The sequence below is a fragment of the Halyomorpha halys genome, unplaced genomic scaffold (genome assembly GCF_000696795.3).
Source record: "Halyomorpha halys isolate HHAL.00 unplaced genomic scaffold, Hhal_1.1 Scaffold98.1, whole genome shotgun sequence".
Taxonomy (NCBI): domain Eukaryota; kingdom Metazoa; phylum Arthropoda; class Insecta; order Hemiptera; family Pentatomidae; genus Halyomorpha; species Halyomorpha halys.
The window spans coordinates 247,259-267,621 of record NW_027107309.1 but is presented as its reverse complement, the minus strand read 5'-3'; the positions used below and the strand labels follow the sequence as shown (position 1 = coordinate 267,621).

Sequence of the window (20,363 nt, the reverse complement as noted above, 5' to 3'; positions counted from 1 at the left end):
AGCATAATCCATGAAAATCAAAATTGGATTAAAAATAGATGTTAAGTCCGAACATAAGCTCGTATGCAGAAAGACCTGGACTAAATTTCCTTGATGTCAAAACATAAAATGCAAATGAAAATTATCTATTCTGGGGTTAATGATATTTCTTTTTTTTCATTTCCAGCATGAATACAATTCTTCTCTGCCTACCTTACATTGTAAAGACGAAATACATATTTAATTCAGTGTGTTGAACCTTCAAAATTTATTGTATTTCTAAAGTATAAACTAGTGTAAAAACTATTTTTAATACATTTTGTAACAAAATCGTCATGAATATAACTATATTTCGCATTCAAGATGAAAAAAAAAACAGCTTTTCAATTATCAAAAAAACTTTTCAAGTTTAATATTCTCATTTATGTTTCTTATTCATTTGAATAAAAAAGTGGTCAATATTACTAAAATAATTTTAAAATTGGAAAATATTGTAGGAAAAGAAAAATTTCAAACTTAAGCTGAGGCCTATTAGTCAATAAATTAGCCCAATAGTCATAAATGAAAGAACTGTGGAAAACGATTTACATCCGCTTCATCACTAGTACTCATCACATAATCGATTTCAAGATCGCGAATTATGATTTAATGCTAATGATCCTTATATTCTGCAGGACTGTATAATCAGACAATTCCATCGGACAAATAAGCAGGAGTACTTTTTTTCCAATCACCTATTCGGTACAACTTGGATTTTGGAGTTTGCTATGATGAGCGTAATGTAGAGCAGGACGTTATAGTACAAGAGCCTGGAAGAAAAAAAAGGCAGTTTTCTCACCTCAATTTTTGATTACTTTAATGAAAACTAGGTATAATTACTAGTCAAAATTGATGAGTCTGTCAAGTATAAGTAGGGGGAATAAAAAATGGCAGCTCTTTCAAAACATTAATTTTTCATTCGGGGATCTATATCTTAAAACCTACCAACAACCCTAGAAAATCTAAGAGAACATTATTTAAAGAAGAGTAAATTTGCTGAAATATTAGCCCTAAAAGAACTATTTACGTCCAATAGCTCTCGAGATATAGCTTTTTAAAAAGCAAAATTTCTTAAAAATCTACTGAAAGATTAGTGGTTAGTTAATTTATTTTGAGAAATCTTATCTCAGGAACTATGTGACGTACAGATGTCTATTAGCACTCAAATTAAAGCTAGTTGAATGGACTATACAGAAGTTTATGACCTTTACCTTAGAAGGAATAGTAGTTTTCATAATATTGGCTAAAATAAATTGATTTATAGTTGTTCGTACAATAAGTTTGATTTATGCAAAAACTTCATTTCAGAAACCATTGGTCGTACAGATGTCTGCCAGCGCTCAAATTAAAGCTAGTTAAATTTACTGCAAAATAGTTAATAATGTTTATCTTTGTAGGAGTGGTATTTTTTATGATATTTAACAAAATAAACTCAGAAAATTTCTTGTTGTTGGATTTTTGAAAAAATATATCTCTAGATCCATAAGACGCACATATGTCTGCCTACATTCAAAATAAAGGATATTTAACTTACCCTAAAGTAGTTTATGACACTTTTCTGCGTAGTAGTAGTAGTTTTTATGATATTCACATATGAATATAAATTTGGCAAATGAAAATTTTTCCGAACAACTATAAATCAATTTATTTTAGAAAATTTCATGAATACTACTACTCCTACGAAGATAAACATCATAAAGTACTTTATATCTCATTAAACTAGCTTTAATATATAATATAAAATAAAATTTAACGAATATTAGCAAAATTAAATTAAATATAAATGGCGTTGATGACCAATGAAGTTTGGCGCCTCTAAACAAAAAAAACAAACAAACTAGCTTTAATTTGAGTGCTAATAGACATCTGTACGGTTTTTGAGATATAACCTTTTCAAAATAAATTCACTAACTACTGATCTTTCAGTACGTACCATACAACATTTTTATGAAATATTGTTTTTCAAAAAGCTATATCTCGAAAACTATTTAACGTACATAACTCTATTAGGGTTCATATTTTAGCAAATTTACTCTTCTTTAAACCCCGTCCTCTTAGGTTTTCTTGTGTTGTTCCTACTTTTTAAGATATAGAGCTCCGAATGAAAAAATAGTTTTTTTTATCGCTTTGAAACAGCGCCATTTTTTATTCCCCCTACCTATACTTGGCAGACTCATCAATTTTGACTATTAATTATACATAGTTTTCATTAAAGTAATCAAAAATTGGAGTGAGATAACTGCCTTTTTTCTTCTCTTGGGCTCTTGTACTATTATTTGTGCCTTGTACATCAGAGTACTTGCAGGAATGTGTTGCTTTTGTATTTCTTCAATGTTGACCTCCTGTAATGTAATCTATTTTAGTTCCTTTTTTTTTAAATACTATCGAATTTAATATTCAATGAATCGCTTGGGTATCAATCTATCTCAGCTTTTCGGTTTACTTCGATATTAAGGTCCATTATGCCATGGGAAGAGTAGTTTTAGAAAATACAATCGATTTAAGATAGCTCATTTTGATACTCTAAAACAGTTCCATCACGAAGCAATCCTATTCCTCATTTATATTTACAACTTCGATCCACCAATTTTTCAGATACTTGAAAATTTTCAATACTAAAAATGATACCTTGATTATACAACACCTAAATATCCATTCTCCAGTTGTCTACTCCTTCTTGCCGAATATGGGCAAATTCCAAGAAACATGCATACTGTAGCCAATTCAAGACATAAATCATGGATTCCTAGCCATCCATTTGGATTTAGAACATCTCATTTTATCATCATATACAATAGTGCCATCGTGTGGTGGAGGTTATATCTTCCACAATGCCCTTATGGTAGTATCCAAGATGTCATTCTCAATACGGTTTATACCCTAGAAACAAACGCAGATGACACATGTGGGTTATCTGTAAGTCATGACCCAACTCCTGCATCCCAAATCCTACAGTAACAAATAACATCCTTTTAGGCGTCGGAAAAGAAGAGGGGCATGGGACTTTCTAACTTAAAATAGTGATTCAACTGTTATAATTGGGTGGTTCATTCAGAAGATAGTATCATGTCTTCTAATTTATTAATTATCACGTATTGTATTTTATTATAAAGTTGTAAATGTCAATAAATAAATAAAACGAAAAAATCGTTAGCAGCAGAGAGCTATCTCTGAGGTCGTATATTTTTCTCTTTTTTGGGGGAAAACAGATAATAAGTTATTTAAAGCTTTATTAAGGTCATGAAAGAATTCCATTAACTTTTAAACAACAATATTTTCAAATCAAAATAATTTACCATGAAGTGTATAATTTGTGTGTTATGCGCAACTAAAGATTTATTTTATTCATAACTTTTTTTCTCGGGGATTTTATTCTGTACATAAAAGTTTAAAGCTTTTTCCTAAAAGAAAATTTAGGAAAAGTTTATCAAAATCACAGGAGCCATTTTAAGGGTTTTTAGGTCCTACTGAGAATTAGTTATCATAAGGGTCCATCAAATTGGTCATCTTAACAAAGCATTTAATTTGATAGAAGAAGAGGAGACTGACACGTGCACAATATTTTTGGTTGTAAAACCTAAAAAAAAAAGTTTAGCTCAAACCTGTGACCGTCCAACTGTTTCCTGCCTTTTAAAAGTATCCAAATCGTGGAAAGTGGCGTACTCAAATACTACCTATAACTGAAGCCATAATTGATTATTCAAAATTTAGAACATTAAATGCTAGCTCGGTCGGTGAAAATAAACATATCATTCTTAGAACGTCCTTTGCCTATAGTCAAGTAAGAATTAGAATTTTTTTTCTACCAACGGTCTACAAGAATAGAGACATAACGTGCTTCCTGTATCAGCAGTTGTACTGTAAATTGTCTTTAAATAATTAAACGTACCGCGTTCCTGAAAAATTATATTAGTTCAAAGGCAACATTAACATCATCATCTCTATCGTCGTCCACAGTCAATTTTGTTCTGTGGACGACGAAAGATATAAAATAATAAGGGGACCAGCAGTACCTAAAAGACTAGGTGAGAAATAGGAAAAAACAGAAGACATCAATATGGCGCTGTTGCAACTCTGTTTTACTAGCAAGCACAAGAATATAAACAATAATACGGATATTAGAAGACTCCTGGCACATTATTTGTAATCTAAAGTCGAACACGATATACATTAAAAAGCTTCTGTAATCCAATACAATCAAATTCCAATTTAATATATTATAATTTCCATAAATATTTATATTCTATTTTTTGTCCACTTAGCATTTTTTAAAAAAAAAAAGAACATACGAACTCTTAAAACCCACAAATTCACCTAACTTAAGCATTTAACTGAATTAAACTTAATTACGCAAGTCTAAACCTGTTAAGTGATAAGTTTCATCCACCAACTTGACCGAAAAAAAGAAAAGTTCTAATCTAATTGTTGACTTGCAAGCTAAATTCTAACATAAAATTTGTTCCTAAATTTTGTGTTTACATGTATCTTGTCGGTTAAAATTAAGTCAAAATTTAGTTACCAACATGAAAATTCAATACGTTTAAGCCAGTCCTAAGATATAATACCAACAAAATCGGTTTCCTTTGGAAAATGAAGACCCATAAATGGATTACAATAAGTTACAACTGATTAAAAATATATGTTTATTCAGTTCAATGCTAAACTTATTATCATGCTAGATGTATGGTACAACAGGTTTCTAATTCATGAATAAAACTATATCTTATTCAGAAATAAGATCAAACAAAGGAACAAGAATATTTTACTCACGTATTAAAGGATAATGTAGAACACATTGTCTAAATCCACACAAATAACGAAGAGTAATTGCTCAATATAAATGTTCAAAAACATACTTCAAATACCAATCGTAGATAGTAAATTGAATTGAGAACTTAATAGTTGAAACGCAGTGTTGCCACCACGTGTGCAGATTAGAGACAGTTTGTATCTCGTTAACTAATTCGCTATTCACTATTCACCAGTCCGCCGGTTTATCATTAATCATGCACAATGTGGCACCGGCCTCCCACGTAGAGGAATTCGAGAAATCTTTTTGTCTCTCCAAACACCTGTGATCAAAAAATATAAATCTTCAAGAACACCCCCCCTTTCTCTAATCATCCACATACAATCATCAATATATAACAATTTTGAAAATGATTTACATTAAGCGCGATCTAAATTAAGAAATACTAGCTTTTAAAAAGATTAAATCTAATAATCTAGGCGTAGTATAATACATGAATAAAAATACATATTTTTTACATAAAAATATCACATATTTTTTTAGCTCAAGGGATTTTCCCAAATCAATTTATTTCTACAAAACAGCAAAAATGCACGTATTGTGCTATTTTGATAGACAGGTATATCCTATATCCCATCTAGAAGAGTGGAACCTCAAAAAGCCTGCACCATATGGTGTGATCAATTACTATTTTAATGAGTTTTGTGTATACATTAAGAACATGTATAGCTGCAATGCTTTAACATAAAAAAGTTGGGTTATATGAGATAGCTAATAAACAATGCCTCTTAATTTTATGAGAAAACTATTAATTACTAAAAATGTTATTTTATTATAATTACATTCATCTTTTGATCACTAAGATAGAAAATAATAAAATATCTTTCAAATAACATTAATATTTTCTTTAAAAGTAAGACATTACTGATTTTTTTTTACATTTCCTAGGTTCATAACATAGTTCTATACCCAGAGAAACACTCCTGGTGCAAAACAACACCAATAAAGCAGGTTGTTGGACACCCAGGCTGCGCTCAAACAGAAGTTGACAATAATGTATGCGTAGGGGCTTGCTTCTCATACTCAATACCCCGAACTGAACCTACAGCTCCGGGAGAAGTTTTGCCTTACTGCGACTCATGTCAGCCGAGGTCGGTGTCGTGGAAACATGTAAGTGTTTATCAGTAAAAGAACAATACATATTCAGTCCAAGTATTGGTCAAATTTGAATCTTTTAATTAACAATTGTTGTGCCGTAGGTCAAACTAAGCTGTGAAAATGAGGTAGAGCTGACAAAAAAAGTTGAGGTGATTGAGGACTGTTCTTGCCTATCATGCCCAGCACCTCCAGAAAAAGTTGGTGAGGAAGGAGCGGCCGTGTCACCAGCAGATGTACCTCAGCTTTTGGGGCTCCTATCTTTGCATAGGTCTAACACAACCACCCATGGCAAACTCAAGCATTCTGAGAGGTATAAGAATATTTTATGTACTTTATATTAACATTATTACAATTATTTAAAAAATCATGCTATCAATGCACGAGTACATTTGTATTTAAAAATTATTTCAAGGACTATTTTAGATTTAATTTAGTTTTATTCAGTCTATTAAATTTTGGAAAAAATGTATGCTAAGCATGTTCTAATATACTTAAATAAATAATGTTTCTTGATTACAAAAAAAAATCTAGTTAATCCCAAACAATTTTGTTACTGAAATTTAAAAAAATTACCATTTAAATTAATTGAATGGGAAAAACTTGCCTAATGTGAATCATGTCTACCTAGGGAATGTCAATAACCCAAAAACTGTTTCAATAACAGTAACTAATAGAACTTTTATAAGAGCTTGAGTCAGGTGGACTTTCTTTTAAATGTTAAACAGTTTTTAAGTTAAAGATTAAATATATGAATTCAGAAAAAAATATGATCCACTCAGTTTCAGTTCTCTTGTACATATATATAAAAAAAACTGTTATTTTCTTTATTTCTAAATCAAAGATCTAGTTAACATTTATATTAACTAAATATTTATGTTTTTACATTCAGGTTAAGCCTTCTCTTGAAGATGCTTAGTGAAGAAGGAGAAGGTGTGGGAGAAGTCCAGGACCTTATATCCCAAATATCAGGAGATGATGAAGTTCTCAACAGTAATCAGGTAGCCATTACAAATTAGTGTGAAAATAATTGAAATTATCTCAAAAGTTAACAGTACTTTTATTTAACATAAATTGATTGAAGCAAGGTGATGGTGATGATGAACAAGTGAAGGTAGACTTGGGAAAATTGAGGGCGTTCCTGTCAAGAATGGATACAGGCCACCACCATCATAGGCATCACCAATTGCATCATAGTGAGGTAAAATATGTTTTACTGATAGTCATAACAAAGCAAAGCCTTAGTACATTGAGGTGCATGGCTATAATTTACGAAGAAACAATAAAATATTAATAATATTTAACTGAAAATTGATCCAAGACAACCTTCCATGAGAGAGAAACCACATTTTTGTTACTTATCAAACTATTTCATAGAACCCGTAAAATGTTTAGCAAAAGCTGTCAAGGTAGTAGAACATTTTGATGAACTAACTTCTAAAACAAAATTTACATGGTCAGCTTTACATAATCTGCATCATTAAATACATTTGAAGTATGAGGATGAAAGTGATATGAGTGAGGATCTACTTTCTTTACAGATGTGATAGCATATTCTATAATATATATTCATATTTTATCATTATTTCTTACAACTTTTAAATAGTTGATTAACTCTATAGAATGAAAACTTCTGATTCCTGTTAATAATTCTATATTTATACAATTTTTTTACAATTCTAAGATCTAAAAACTTTGATAAATTTTAAACAATTGATATATTACATTATTAATAGGTGTCTCTTTCAATATTTCATTTGAATATTCCATCGAGCCAGCCAATCACTGGTTACAGTTTTTTCAGTAAGCTTTTCGCAAGATCTGTTATATCTCTTTTTTCTATCAGTATTTTGTTTGAACAACTGAAACATATGGAGTACAATCAAGACAAAAATTTAACTAGAATATTATTTTTGGCAATGTTTTTTTTTAAATAAACTTACTTAATCAATCATTAATTATCTTTGATCATTCACAGCATCAATCAATAGCTAATCCATATATAAATAGACATTTTTTACTTAATTAAGTAACAAACTAAACTTCAAACAAATAAATGCATTGTTTCAAAAGGTTTCTATCCTGTGACAGTACAGTTGTTCAAAATTATATGCACGGACAGTAATGTTTTTGTACATACTCTCATATGCTGATACGAGATAATGTAAAAAAAAAAATTACTGCAAGGCCACCCACATCATCAATGTATCAAATTTTGAACGTGTGACCCACTTCCCACTCTCTTAATGTAATTAATGAATTACATTAGCTCACCTTATTTTTTTCTTATTTCGTCTGAAATTGTAAGACATGTATCAATATTTTATTAATCCGCATAGTTTGACTGTATATTTATCTGTAATGAAAAATCTCTAACCATATCAAATGAAGTGCCAATGATTAGAGTAGCACTATTAAGACAAGAATGAAGATAATTTATCAATGACCAAGGTTTATTGATTGACTCACCTTCACGACCTCCAAAGTTTTAATAATCTAAAGTCCTAAAAAAAGTGGTAATTGGTTGATAGAAGATCTAGTTAATAAGGTGAAATTTAATGTAAGAGTTGCATGTTCTATTTCATAAATTAAGCATTACGTTTATTCTTTAAAAGTTTTAAATCAGTCTGTTTTTTGCATGTCCTCTTACTCCCAGACATTATTATTAATTTTCTTATTTCCTGGTTTCTACATAAAATCTAAAATGATATAAACCTTGAATATCTATTAATAGTTAATAGATAATAAATCCCTCCTGTAAATTTAGGTCTTATCGGTTATTTACATATTTCAGAAAGAAGAAGCAGAGACACCAACAACCCTAGATGTACCTTCCCATCAATTAAGGCCAGCCCTAGAAGGAGAAGAAATAACCTACATCGCAGATCATAAAACAGAATCTGAAACCAATACTCAAACCCCAGAGCAAACATAAGATTTAGGAAGATTTAATTAAAAAAAACAAACAAAAAATCTATGATCTAAAACAACCAAATTAGTACAAAATAAGAGTTATTTTTGCCAAACAAATCTAATTTTTAACTGAAAATATATTTTCTATGACGCATCAGAATCAAAAAATGTTGTGAATTTATCGGGTTTCAAATTCTAATAAATAATAACAATACACCTATTTCAGAGTCATATAACATCAAAACACTGTTTTGAAATTCATTATTTCAATAAATTTGTATCACAACAAACATGTAAACAGTAGCAAAAAAGTTCAGGAGAGAATTAACGATGTATTTTCCATAAAACATAAAATACTATGCTTTAAGAGCCTTCTTTAAATAAAGATCTTAATTATTAAAATAAATTTAATTTTGACATTACACAACTATTAATAGTTTTGGGACAAACAAGAGTTCCATAATAGGCGTTATATAGTGATTCTAAAACGCTATAATTTCTATTTGGTAAATAGATAAATTTTTTATTATATATTTTGATTGTCAAGAAAAAAAAAAAAAGCAGAGGGAAGAATGCTATTTAAAAAAAAAAAAACTGAAATATGGCGTTAGTATGATATCAAATAAACATTATAGTTCTTAGTTCTCATCAGTTGGAAAATAGTACAAATGGATTTTATATAACATAAAAATATACTAAAATAATAAAATATATATTTGTTTTATTACTATATCTAACAACATATACAAATAATGATACAGTAATCATCAACACTATGATTGCCTTTTATTTTTAAATATTTACATAAAAGTATAAACAGTATGTATTTAATGGCAATTAATATGAAAAATTTCATATTTAAAAGTTCAACTAATCATCTTGACATTAATAGCAAATGGAGGAATGAATAGGAAAGTATCACAAAACCAGGAAAATTACATTTTATACACATAAAAAATAAGAAATACTAATTTACATTTTTTTTAATAAAATAAATTTTAAAAATTTATTTTTTTATCATTCAACAGAAAATATTTCATTACAACCTTAATTTTACTGACATACAATATTTGTTCAAGATATATATAAATAATTAAACATTTAACTTTTTCTACATTAGTTTTCACATTCATTTTTTAAATATTAGTACATTAATATTTACAATGTTTTAAAAGAGTTATAAAAGAAAATCTCAATAAAAATCAGGCCAGCTACTGAAAGAGTTTGAGGTTACTGAATAACACATTTATTAATGTTACCTTCTTTTTTAACATTACATCAATACTAGAGGCTTTACTGTTAGGCTGTGTCTTATTTTGTTTATAAAATAAAATATAATATATATGTATAATTAGTATGTAGTTAAGCCTAAGTAGAAAATAAAAATTAACATATTATAGAATCTATTTCATAGATATTAATGTGTATGTTATTTACTATAATCAAAATGTTATCTGTTGTTATTTTTTAACAAAGTAATTTTAATAAAGTTATATTTAATGTTTATATTCCTCGTTATTTTAATACCTCATGGATAATAAGTAGTTTATCAGAATATAAAATTATTTATTCATTCATGGATTAACAAATGAACATACAGTAAACTTAATGAAATGGTCAAATTAATTATTTCTGTATCCTAAACATCTGATATACAAAAATTAAATCCTTTTGTCAAGGAAGGAATTTCTCAACTACAATTATAACAATTTACAAACATCTAGTATATCCATTTTTGAGCCCACCAACTTAATACAGTCAATTACACAAATTTTACAGTTGTATCTTTGTTCTTCTGCCGCAGCAGCGATAAACCTCTCAAACTAAATAAGATAAATTTGTATTTGATAAAATCCAAAATTTTATATAAAATTTCTAAAATATGGAACATATTTTCTAATTTTCTAGTAGCCTTACTTTAATAACCTAAAAATATGTTTTTCAAAAAGCACCATCAAACAACCCTCAATCTAACAGTTTCAAGGCATGAGGTTATAAAATGTATTAGTCTGAAACAATACCCCAATTCTGGAAAAAGGAACTGATATTTTTTAAAGCATGGCCTTCAACCGATGCTTCATGGTTGATAAAGAAATTATAGAAGCTACTAATAGATACAACACCAACAATTATAGCAAAATAAAACTAACTTTCATGTTATAAAGTAAGATGAAATAAATTCGTTAACATTATCATTCAGAATTAAACACAAATATCACAATTATGGAGGTTTTTCAATTTTCTTGCGTCTAAATTGATGTAAAAAAAAAAAAAAAAAACTCCAGATATAAAATAAAATTCAACATATGTTGTCACCGGGCACTGTAAAATGAGAATAATTAACAACAAATTTATATTTTGATTTAAATAGTTGGGTGTAAGTATATTACAAAAAAAGTGAAAAATGCAGCTGTACAATAGTCATTAGAGGATGAAGAAGAAGCTTGAAATATTCTTTGTGAATATGAACTCCTCACCTTCCATAGGCTGCAGCACATCAACCAAACTCATACCAGAAGTTTGCATATTGTAAAAAGCCTCAAACTTTTATAAATATCTAGTTACGTCACAAAAACTTCTGAATGGATTGAGGACATGATTCCATCTCACTTGCCTCAAATATTCATGTAATCTGTTGAGCACCAAGGGACCACGAAACAAAAGTTTCATACTTTTGAGTTGGGCCAAATTTTTTTATTTTTTATTTATATAGAATACAGAAAAAAATTAAACTAATTTTTATGTCTCCTATCTGAAGAATTCTGGAATATGGGTAGTATTTGTATCGGTTAGAAACCTATTTTAGCCTGAGTGAGAAGATCGAGATTCTTTCCGTAGGCCACCACGAAAAAAATTTCAACCCATTAAGACCAAATTTGAACTATGACACTGCTGACTCGAGATGGCTATGATGCCTAAACAAATTCAGACACTACTGACTGATTATTACATTATATCATAAATGGCTAATTTCTAGATTATATTACTTTGATTGTTAGAAGTCCCAAGTGTAATTTCAGAACAACTTTGTGAGTTTCTTAAATGTAGTTAAATTTCTATAGCAGTAATATGAGAATCTCTAGATTCTATGGTATTTACACACACATACACAGCATCTTGGGCCTAGTCCACATTGGAACATTGCTACTAATTAGCCCCTGTTGTTTAGGGACAGTCTGCAACAAGAGGTGTTATTCACACGAGGAGCAATTTTGCTCAAAAGTTTTGGAAGTTAACTCACATAGGTCTTTCTATTCAGTTTAAATTTTAATAAAAAATAAAAATTTAATTTAAATAAAATAAAAATTCAATTTAAATAATATTAAAAATTAAAACCAAAAAAAAAGTTTGATTGGATTATTGTATTGGATATGTTTGATATCCCACAAGCTGCTGTTAATTTGAATATTTTCATAGTTGGAAATTAATTTCAGTTATCCACGTATTGAATAATATAAAATACTACACAAACTAATTTTAATGATAGTAAAAACAATTATGTGAGAAAATGAGCCAAATTTTCCAGGAACATGTCCAAACAATGTTGCACAACATTATTTTAGAGATCCTATTCCAATGGAACTCAAGTATCAGGCATACACTCATTATACTCTGCAGACACAGGAACATGTTTCGGATATGAATTGCAGCAGTGATGTTTCAGTGGTGTACCAAAGACAAGTAACATTGAGTCTAATTATGGACAACGTTATAGAAGTACTTATATTAAAAATTCATATTGACCCTATAGCATTTCAGAGGAGAAAAACTAATGGAGAGCACTACAAAATGTTTTAAGGACAAAATAAAGTCCAAGAGGTAGAAATAAGAAGAGGGCAGACAATATGGTATATACTGAGTGTGGTTAGTTTTCACAGAAGCTTCTGACAAATATTAAGTTTGTATTTAGTCTCTGACAAGTATTAAGAAGACAAGATTATGCTAGTGTGATAATCTGTACCTGAGATTCATACATAACATGAAGATTCATTGACGGTAACAAGAAGAAGCTGAGAGTTTTAGAACAATAAGTAAACAGGAGAGTTTAGTTACTACAAAGTATTTGAAGCTTTCTGAATTATTAACGCCTTGGGATATAAAATTTAACAGAAATTTACTGCTAATGTTTTAATTTTTTTTTAGTTATGAAATCAAACTTTCTCTTATCTTTATTTTAAATTCATACTTGTCTTCAGTTGAATTTTTGTGAATTATATAATAATAACAATAATATGAACTACTAACAAAAATATAACAGCACAGAAGTGTCCCTAAAGTTAAAGAAAGGAGTCATTAAATATTGAGCTTGAAGCCCTCCTTAATGCCCGAGTTAAAGGAAGAGTAGAATATTTAAATATATTTTTTTAGGTTTGATATAAATTAAACTAAGTTTAGGAACTTAATTGGTAGCTACAGCATATGAAGAAATTAAGAAATAAATAGCTTAACCATTAGCACCACAATTATTATTCCTACATTTTATGGAAATAGTTGGAATCATCACATCAAATAATATTCAAATTAAATTTTGATAAACAGTTTACAGGTTTTGTAAATTTTGCCTATTACCATAAACTAACGCTGGAGACATGCACTATCATGAATCAGCCTTCAACTTTTTCTAGTTTATTGTTATGAATTATTGAGGTGAATATTTCTATTTTTAAATTTTTTTTCCCACTTAAAATGTAATCAATTATAAAAACGAATATGAACTATCCAGGTATAAACAAAAAAGTATGTTTTTCTAATTTTACTTATTAATTTTAATGAAAAAGGTTCATCAGCAATAGTTTTATTCCTCTCAAAAACACAAAAAATCTAGAAACTTAACTATTGATTTTGTGATTAACCCTAGTCAAAAAGATTTACAGAAACTTCACTTAGAAAAAGTTTTTTGTTTTAATTCGAGAATATTCAATTTTTTTATAACAAAAATAAAACTAATTAAAACAAATACACAAAATTTTATTTTTAGAGATGGTTCCTTGTCAATGAAACTTGCCATTTCAGAAAACAATAAACAACACATTGAACACTGAGCATTACTGTATGATAACAGATAAGTTTACACCTCTTTTAAAAAGGATGCAACCTAAACAAACATGATCAAATTACGCCAACACTTCTGACGTGAAACCAAACATCCAAAATGTTTCTTAATTAATACTATAAAATTTTTGGAGAATAACAATACTATAATTAGTTTTATATTTATTTCCAAGAAAGATGAAGAGTGTAGGAGAATAACAAAGTGAATAAAACAGTTTTAAAATGAATATGCTAGTCAGAATTGATATTAAATTAAAGGGAAAATGACTTTGCACCTGTTTCACGAAATAGTTTAAGGTTAAAACCATAACATATTCTAAATTAATTTCTGAACATCACACCAGTTGCATTACCATACAGGAACGCATGGCCCTATGAACGTAAAATGAACCAATAAATGAAAAAAAACAAAGATTTCGAATTAACACTTAATTTCACTTTCATAAAATATTCCTATAATATTAAAACTAGTGCAATTTCTTCTTCTTGTAGCTTATCTAGATGAGAAAATTATAACTTTTATATTAGCAAATACAGGGAAAACATAAAAGATTTCTGTTAGGGTACACCTCTATTTTAAGAAAATTTTTGAATTAATGAATTATATTATTCAGAATCATCAAGATTCCTTTTATATTTACAGATAGGTAAATTTATTACAGAGAAATAACTATATCAAAACCTACCAAAACTTCTTTTAGTTTTATTTACAAATAAAAACACTCAGAGAAACCTGAGTAATCCCAACTTTTGTGGTCTTATCACTCAAATAATCCAAAATAGCAGAAGAAAAAAAAAAAATAAAAATAACACACTTATATACTCACTTTGCAGGGAAAACAAAACATTCTCGAAGAAAGCCCACAGAAAACATTGACAATATAACCAAGCAGGTGATTAACATGTTGATTAAAAATATTAACTCTATTGCCGTCGTGAATGATTCAGATGTTAAGGCACGAATTGAGTGATTTTCAGGGAAAAGTGTAATGGAGTAGAAATGAAACTAAGTACTAATACAAAATAAATGTAAATATCTCAAAAAGAAACCAGTATGGTCAAATAAAGTACTGTGTAGACAATAATGTCATAATATCATATACTGTAAGAATAATTTATTCCCAAAATTCACCCAAATCCAATAATTTTAACTGAATTTGGATGGGTTTTTGAAATGAACGACTTATATGATACTAATATTATGAATATACTGTGAAATTAGCACATAGTTTTTAGTTTCAACATTAGGTTAGTATTCGCAATTCATAATTTTAAGTTCTACTTAGGTCAGTTATTCCTTAGTTTTAGTTCCATATAACCTTCATTTTCTACTCAAATTTCAGTTTAAATTTACACTGTTTGTAAATGTAAGTATCATTCCTGATCACGTTTTGAACATATTTTATTATTGTGTTTTATCTTCCTGTGAAATATGTGAATAATTCACTTATTATCAATATAAGCTATATTTAGTCTCCCTCCCATTACAAAAATAGAAACGTAAATAAACTATGAAGTGATTTAAGCCAAGAGGCTGGTCTAACTTAAATTTTTCTAGATCAAACCCAAAGTCAACCCTGAATATAGAGCAGCCTCTGATATAATTCCAGAAAAAAAATCTCGACCTATAATCAGACAAATATAATAGTTAAGATAACTATTTAATCATTAATTATTTCAAAATAAAAAAATCTGAATGTTCTTAGGTTAGCTCTAAATAATACAATCAGAAAAAACTTGAACTAGCAATATCTACCCAACAAATATTAATTTGAAAGTTTTATACTCATTACAGTTAGGTCAGACCTCAAATACTGGGATGAGGCTAAGTATCATTCTGAGGTCTCAGATAGAAACAACCAGTAGATAGAATTTGAAATTTCTGGAACCATTTCATTGTGGACAGGTGACCACACTAAGAATGGGACTATACCGTTACTTGACAAAAACTTTTAGTAAAAGAAAGGTTTTTTGCTAAAAAAAAAGGACTTGCTCTGATAGAGCTTGGATGACCTAGATAAAAATATATTACCTCTACAAAACTATTAGAGCATCCCTGCTCTGACACAATGACACCCTTCATACGTTTTCCCAGGAACAAAAATTGAAAATATTGTACATTTTAAGATTGTGTACTCACAAATCAATTTATTTTAACTTTTCAGATTACTGATGTATTATGTTAATATGTCATTGGAGGTACATAAAATGAAAATTCCGGAGGTCATTTTAGAACCAACCAAAACATATAAGTGTAAATTAGAAACAATTTTATTTAAGAAGAGCTTGAAAGTTGTCCATCATTTGAGAACCACACAAATATTCTAATAAAAATAGGTTCAAAACTTTTAATTCTGAAATATATATTATATACCATTTTCATTAAAAAAAATAAATAAATATATAATTGCATAAAAATCTTGTCTCCAGTAACAATATAGCAGATAATGAAACAGGAAAACAGTCTGTCAAAGAAGGAATAAACTATAAGCTTTATATCCAGAAAATCAGGAAGGAGGGTATAATATTCAAACATTAAAATATTTTAAGGGGTCTCAATATACTTGATAAGGCTAACAGGACACCTCATTAATCCTAAATTACAGATTAAAGTAGTTAATTTTAAAAAATATGATGAAACACTGAGAAATATTTCAAATCTTCAGAAAGCCCTTATATGTATAAAAATATATTTCACACCGAGGTACATAGTTGCTAAAACACCTGAGATAAATTTTAGATAAACAATACTAATCCAAGTCCGTAAAAGGCAATTACTGGTTTAAATTAACTTAATGGCATAAGTGCAGTGAACACATCGTAGAGGAAAATGAATCAATAAAATCCTTACATAAATACAAATCTAATGCTATATACAAAGTTGAAACCACAGTTGAAACTCCATATATATTTAACATCCCTAGACCAAAAATTTTTCAATAATAATTTATATTATTCCGAGATAAAACATTCTGTATTAGCCAATCTTGATAATCTGACAATTAATGGACCAACAAGTTGAATTAATAAATAATCAGGCGTTCAGAGAGTACCATTTAAACAAAGGAAAAAAAAGAAACTATGTTCAAAATAAGACAAACATAAAATTGTTTTCTTAATTTGAACTTCTTTATTAAAAAAACACATAAACTCATCATAGGAGTTGGTTAAACTACTATGATGTATTTATTAGCTTGATGTATTTCCTAAGATGATGTATCAATGTATTTACTAACTTGATGGGACTGAAAAAATACTGTCTTTCTTCCACTTCACCAAATCCTCTACTATGTTCTTCATTCATTCTATGTTCCTAATATAACATCTTGTATGATTACCCAATGTTTCGAATTAATAAATGTTGGACTATAAAAATTGTTTATAAAAAAAAAAAAGATAAAAATAATGCTTATTTTCTTCCTGTTAAATTTGAACACTAACTTACAAACCATGGGCACCAAGTTAAAAACAAAATGTGTAAATAATAACAAAAATTAATTCTAAAGTATTTGGTCCTCTCATATTAAAATGATGAATCCTTAGAAAAACTTAATTATCTTAAATTCTAAATGAGGACATTACCTGAACTACAGGACATTAAAGTTTTACCTAAAATGATAAGAAACTACGACTATTTTGTAAAATGGAATTAAATACAATTGAGTCCTGAAGTAAATCTTCAATTATTTAACTTGAATTATAAATTTCTCAGACCCTAAAAATTTAATTATAATCGTTTTCAGTATGCACAATGAACATTAATAAATGTGCCAAATATAAATTTCAAGTTTTATATAATTACAATTTTTATCAATGAACCAAGGTTACAGAGGTTTGACCGCAAAACCTAATAACAATGGAGAGCCAAAGGAACATTTTAATTCAATCACAAGGAATTATTTTAAACCTAAATAATCACAATAAAAACTGAGGACATAAAAAGATATTGAAAACATACGTATTAAATAATTATAAAACCGAAAAATTTAATTTAAAATTAAAATTGGATTTTTTTTTCTAATATAATACAACAAGTATGTGCACAACTCTGATCCCGAATCTAAAACTTTCAATTTGTTCCTAAACTTATAAATATTAAGAAACTGAATGTGGTACTTTGTCGATAATAGCCACACCAGCATAGGAACGTCCGATGCTCATGCAGGACGGAAGCATACTCCAAGTATTCGATTTTGGATGGTAAACTTCTACTGATGATAGGTTGGATGTGCCGTCGTCACCACCAACAACATACAAAAGACCTTTCAAAGCCACCACACCTACAAAATTAATAACAATAATTTATCAAACAAATTTTGTTTTTCCTTTTTTATAAAATTGTGTGAGAGAAACTTTTTTTTTTAAAATGGTTCTCCAGATCATTAAAAAATGTTTAAGTATATACTACCATAACCAGTACTTTAAAATTGTATTGACTTTTAATTTAATTTAATTTAATTAATCTATGTTGAGATTGAAAGTAAAAAAAAAAAAAAAAATATATATATATACCAGCATTACGTCTGCAGAGAGCCATATCGGATACTGGAGTCCAACAACCAGTTTCGGGGTCAAATGCTTCTACTGACTTCCGGACTAGAGGTCCGTCATGGCCTCCAACAGCATAAAGGATTCCATCCAAGACGCCTACACCTAAAAAAAAAAAATAATAATAAAAGAAGATAAAAGACTATTTAGTAAAGTTGGAAAATGAATAACACTGAATTGAAACAATAATAAAAAATTGGCTGACTTCCAGAACTCATGTATGTAGGTCATTAATTATTACATGAGTTATCCATATATAAATGCAATATTTGAGTTTTTTTGAGAAATGTTTCTGAAAATACTATTTTTGAATTTTGTCACTGTTACTTTTTTTGCCTACTTTATTAGACTGGTATTTAAGTAATTTTACAAGCACTGATAATAAAATAGTTATGATTTTGAACACAGAATAACCCTTAAAGTTCTAAAATCAATGAAATGTTTTCCACATTCATGCAACATATTGAATCATTCACTCACTACTTGAGCAATATTACTAAATAGAAAAATGTGATTTTTAAATATATTCAGAAACACATAATTCTTATCACACTATTAGGAAATAAATGAATAAGAGTTTTACAGATTTTCTTATAAACCTATTATTAAAAGGATTCTCAAAAATATGCAGATGGGATAATGAATTAAACTGCCAAATTATTCTATCCATTCTTTCTTCATGTTTAACTAACATATTTTAACACAAACCAGCTGGCATTTATTTAAATAAAAATTTACTCAATTTATAAAACAAGTTTAACCTTCATTTATAATTTAAATATTTGGGATATAATGGTTTTCTTTAAGGATGTTCTGAGAATACACACAATGATGAAACAAAACTACAACTAATGCACTATACAAATAGTAAATTCAGTAGGAGAGTAATTAAATAATTCAATACATATACTTAAAACAATATTTACCAAGAATACTACATACCTGCTCCACTTCTTCGTGCAGCCATATCAGCCACAGGGGTCCATTCATCAGTGTCAGCATTATAACACTCAACAGAGCTCAAGCACTGACGAGAAGCCCCATCATAACCTCCAACCTACAAAATTGAGTTATAATGAGCAAAATCAGATGGAATATTTGCTCTGATAAACACTTAACTTACACATTTGTTTAACCACTAATTAATATTTTATGAACCTATCAGGTTGATTTTTATTTCAGCTAAAAGCGGCTCTCATCTAGAAGATTTAAAATGAACCCAAAACTATGAATTGGATAAATGTGATGCAATACCAAAGTCATATATTGTAAATCTATTTCAAAGTAATAATAAAATAATATTTAAGTGTAGATAGTTGACCGTAGATTACTAATTGGAGAAGATGGTTGGGGGTGCGATCAGCAAAAAAAATAAAATAAATAAATAAACAAAAAATTATTTATTTATGCCAACATTTCGACCTAAGGTTCAGGTCTTCATCCGGGCAATAGAACAAAAGAGATAACCATCATTTAGAGAAACATAAAATTGAAAAGAAATAGTATACTAACAAATTTGGAATTATACAAAATATTGAATTGAATAATACAAAATAGCTGATTGATAACCATGGAATTAAGACAGTAGCAGATTGATAACAGGGAAACATGAAATATAATATGAGGTAAGAAGATATGTACAATATGAACAATATGACAGAAAGTGAAATATATGATAAAATGGGTAAGTGACTTATATGTGAATAACAGTGTGAATATTAACATATATATATAGGGAGATGGTCAGGGTTGCGGTCAAAAGAGAAATAAAAATAGTTTACAACTATTTATTTTCCAACGTTTCGCCCCACTTTGCAGGGCTTCATCAGGGCTAACAAGATACAAAATGAAACTATGTTAAGATAAAATGATAGAAATAAAAATACAAAGATATAATGAAAAGAATAAAAAAAAAAACCAAGTAACA

The 20,363-nt window shown here is 28.5% G+C and overlaps 2 protein-coding genes across 12 annotated transcripts in view; one reads left to right on the top strand and one right to left on the bottom strand.

The window, feature by feature from the left end:
- LOC106677403 (uncharacterized) overlaps positions 1-9,439 on the top strand; it is a 70,777-nt gene extending 61,338 nt beyond the window's left edge. For all 3 annotated transcript variants that reach the window (XM_014415325.3, XM_014415327.3, XM_014415326.3), the window contains exons 3-7: positions 5,717-5,938; positions 6,028-6,236; positions 6,816-6,924; positions 7,008-7,124; positions 8,718-9,439. In XM_014415325.3, the coding sequence (XP_014270811.1) occupies positions 5,717-5,938; positions 6,028-6,236; positions 6,816-6,924; positions 7,008-7,124; positions 8,718-8,858 (798 nt within the window). In that variant the 3' untranslated portion in view covers positions 8,859-9,439. The remainder of the gene's footprint in view (positions 1-5,716; positions 5,939-6,027; positions 6,237-6,815; positions 6,925-7,007; positions 7,125-8,717) is intronic.
- The window catches only part of kel (kelch protein), a 53,709-nt gene continuing 40,903 nt past the window's right edge, over positions 7,558-20,363 (bottom strand). For 5 of the 9 annotated variants that reach the window (XM_067045580.1, XM_067045583.1, XM_067045582.1 and 2 more), the window contains 4 exons: positions 19,379-19,493; positions 18,401-18,541; positions 18,005-18,168; positions 7,559-7,785 (listed from right to left, as the gene is read on the bottom strand). In XM_067045580.1, coding sequence (XP_066901681.1) covers positions 7,669-7,785; positions 18,005-18,168; positions 18,401-18,541; positions 19,379-19,493 — 537 coding nt within the window. In that variant the 3' untranslated portion in view covers positions 7,559-7,668. Of the gene's footprint in view, positions 7,786-8,953; positions 18,169-18,400; positions 18,542-19,378; positions 19,494-20,363 lie in introns of those variants that run through there. The other 4 variants (XM_067045577.1, XM_067045581.1, XM_067045579.1 and 1 more) reach the window with 3 other exon arrangements.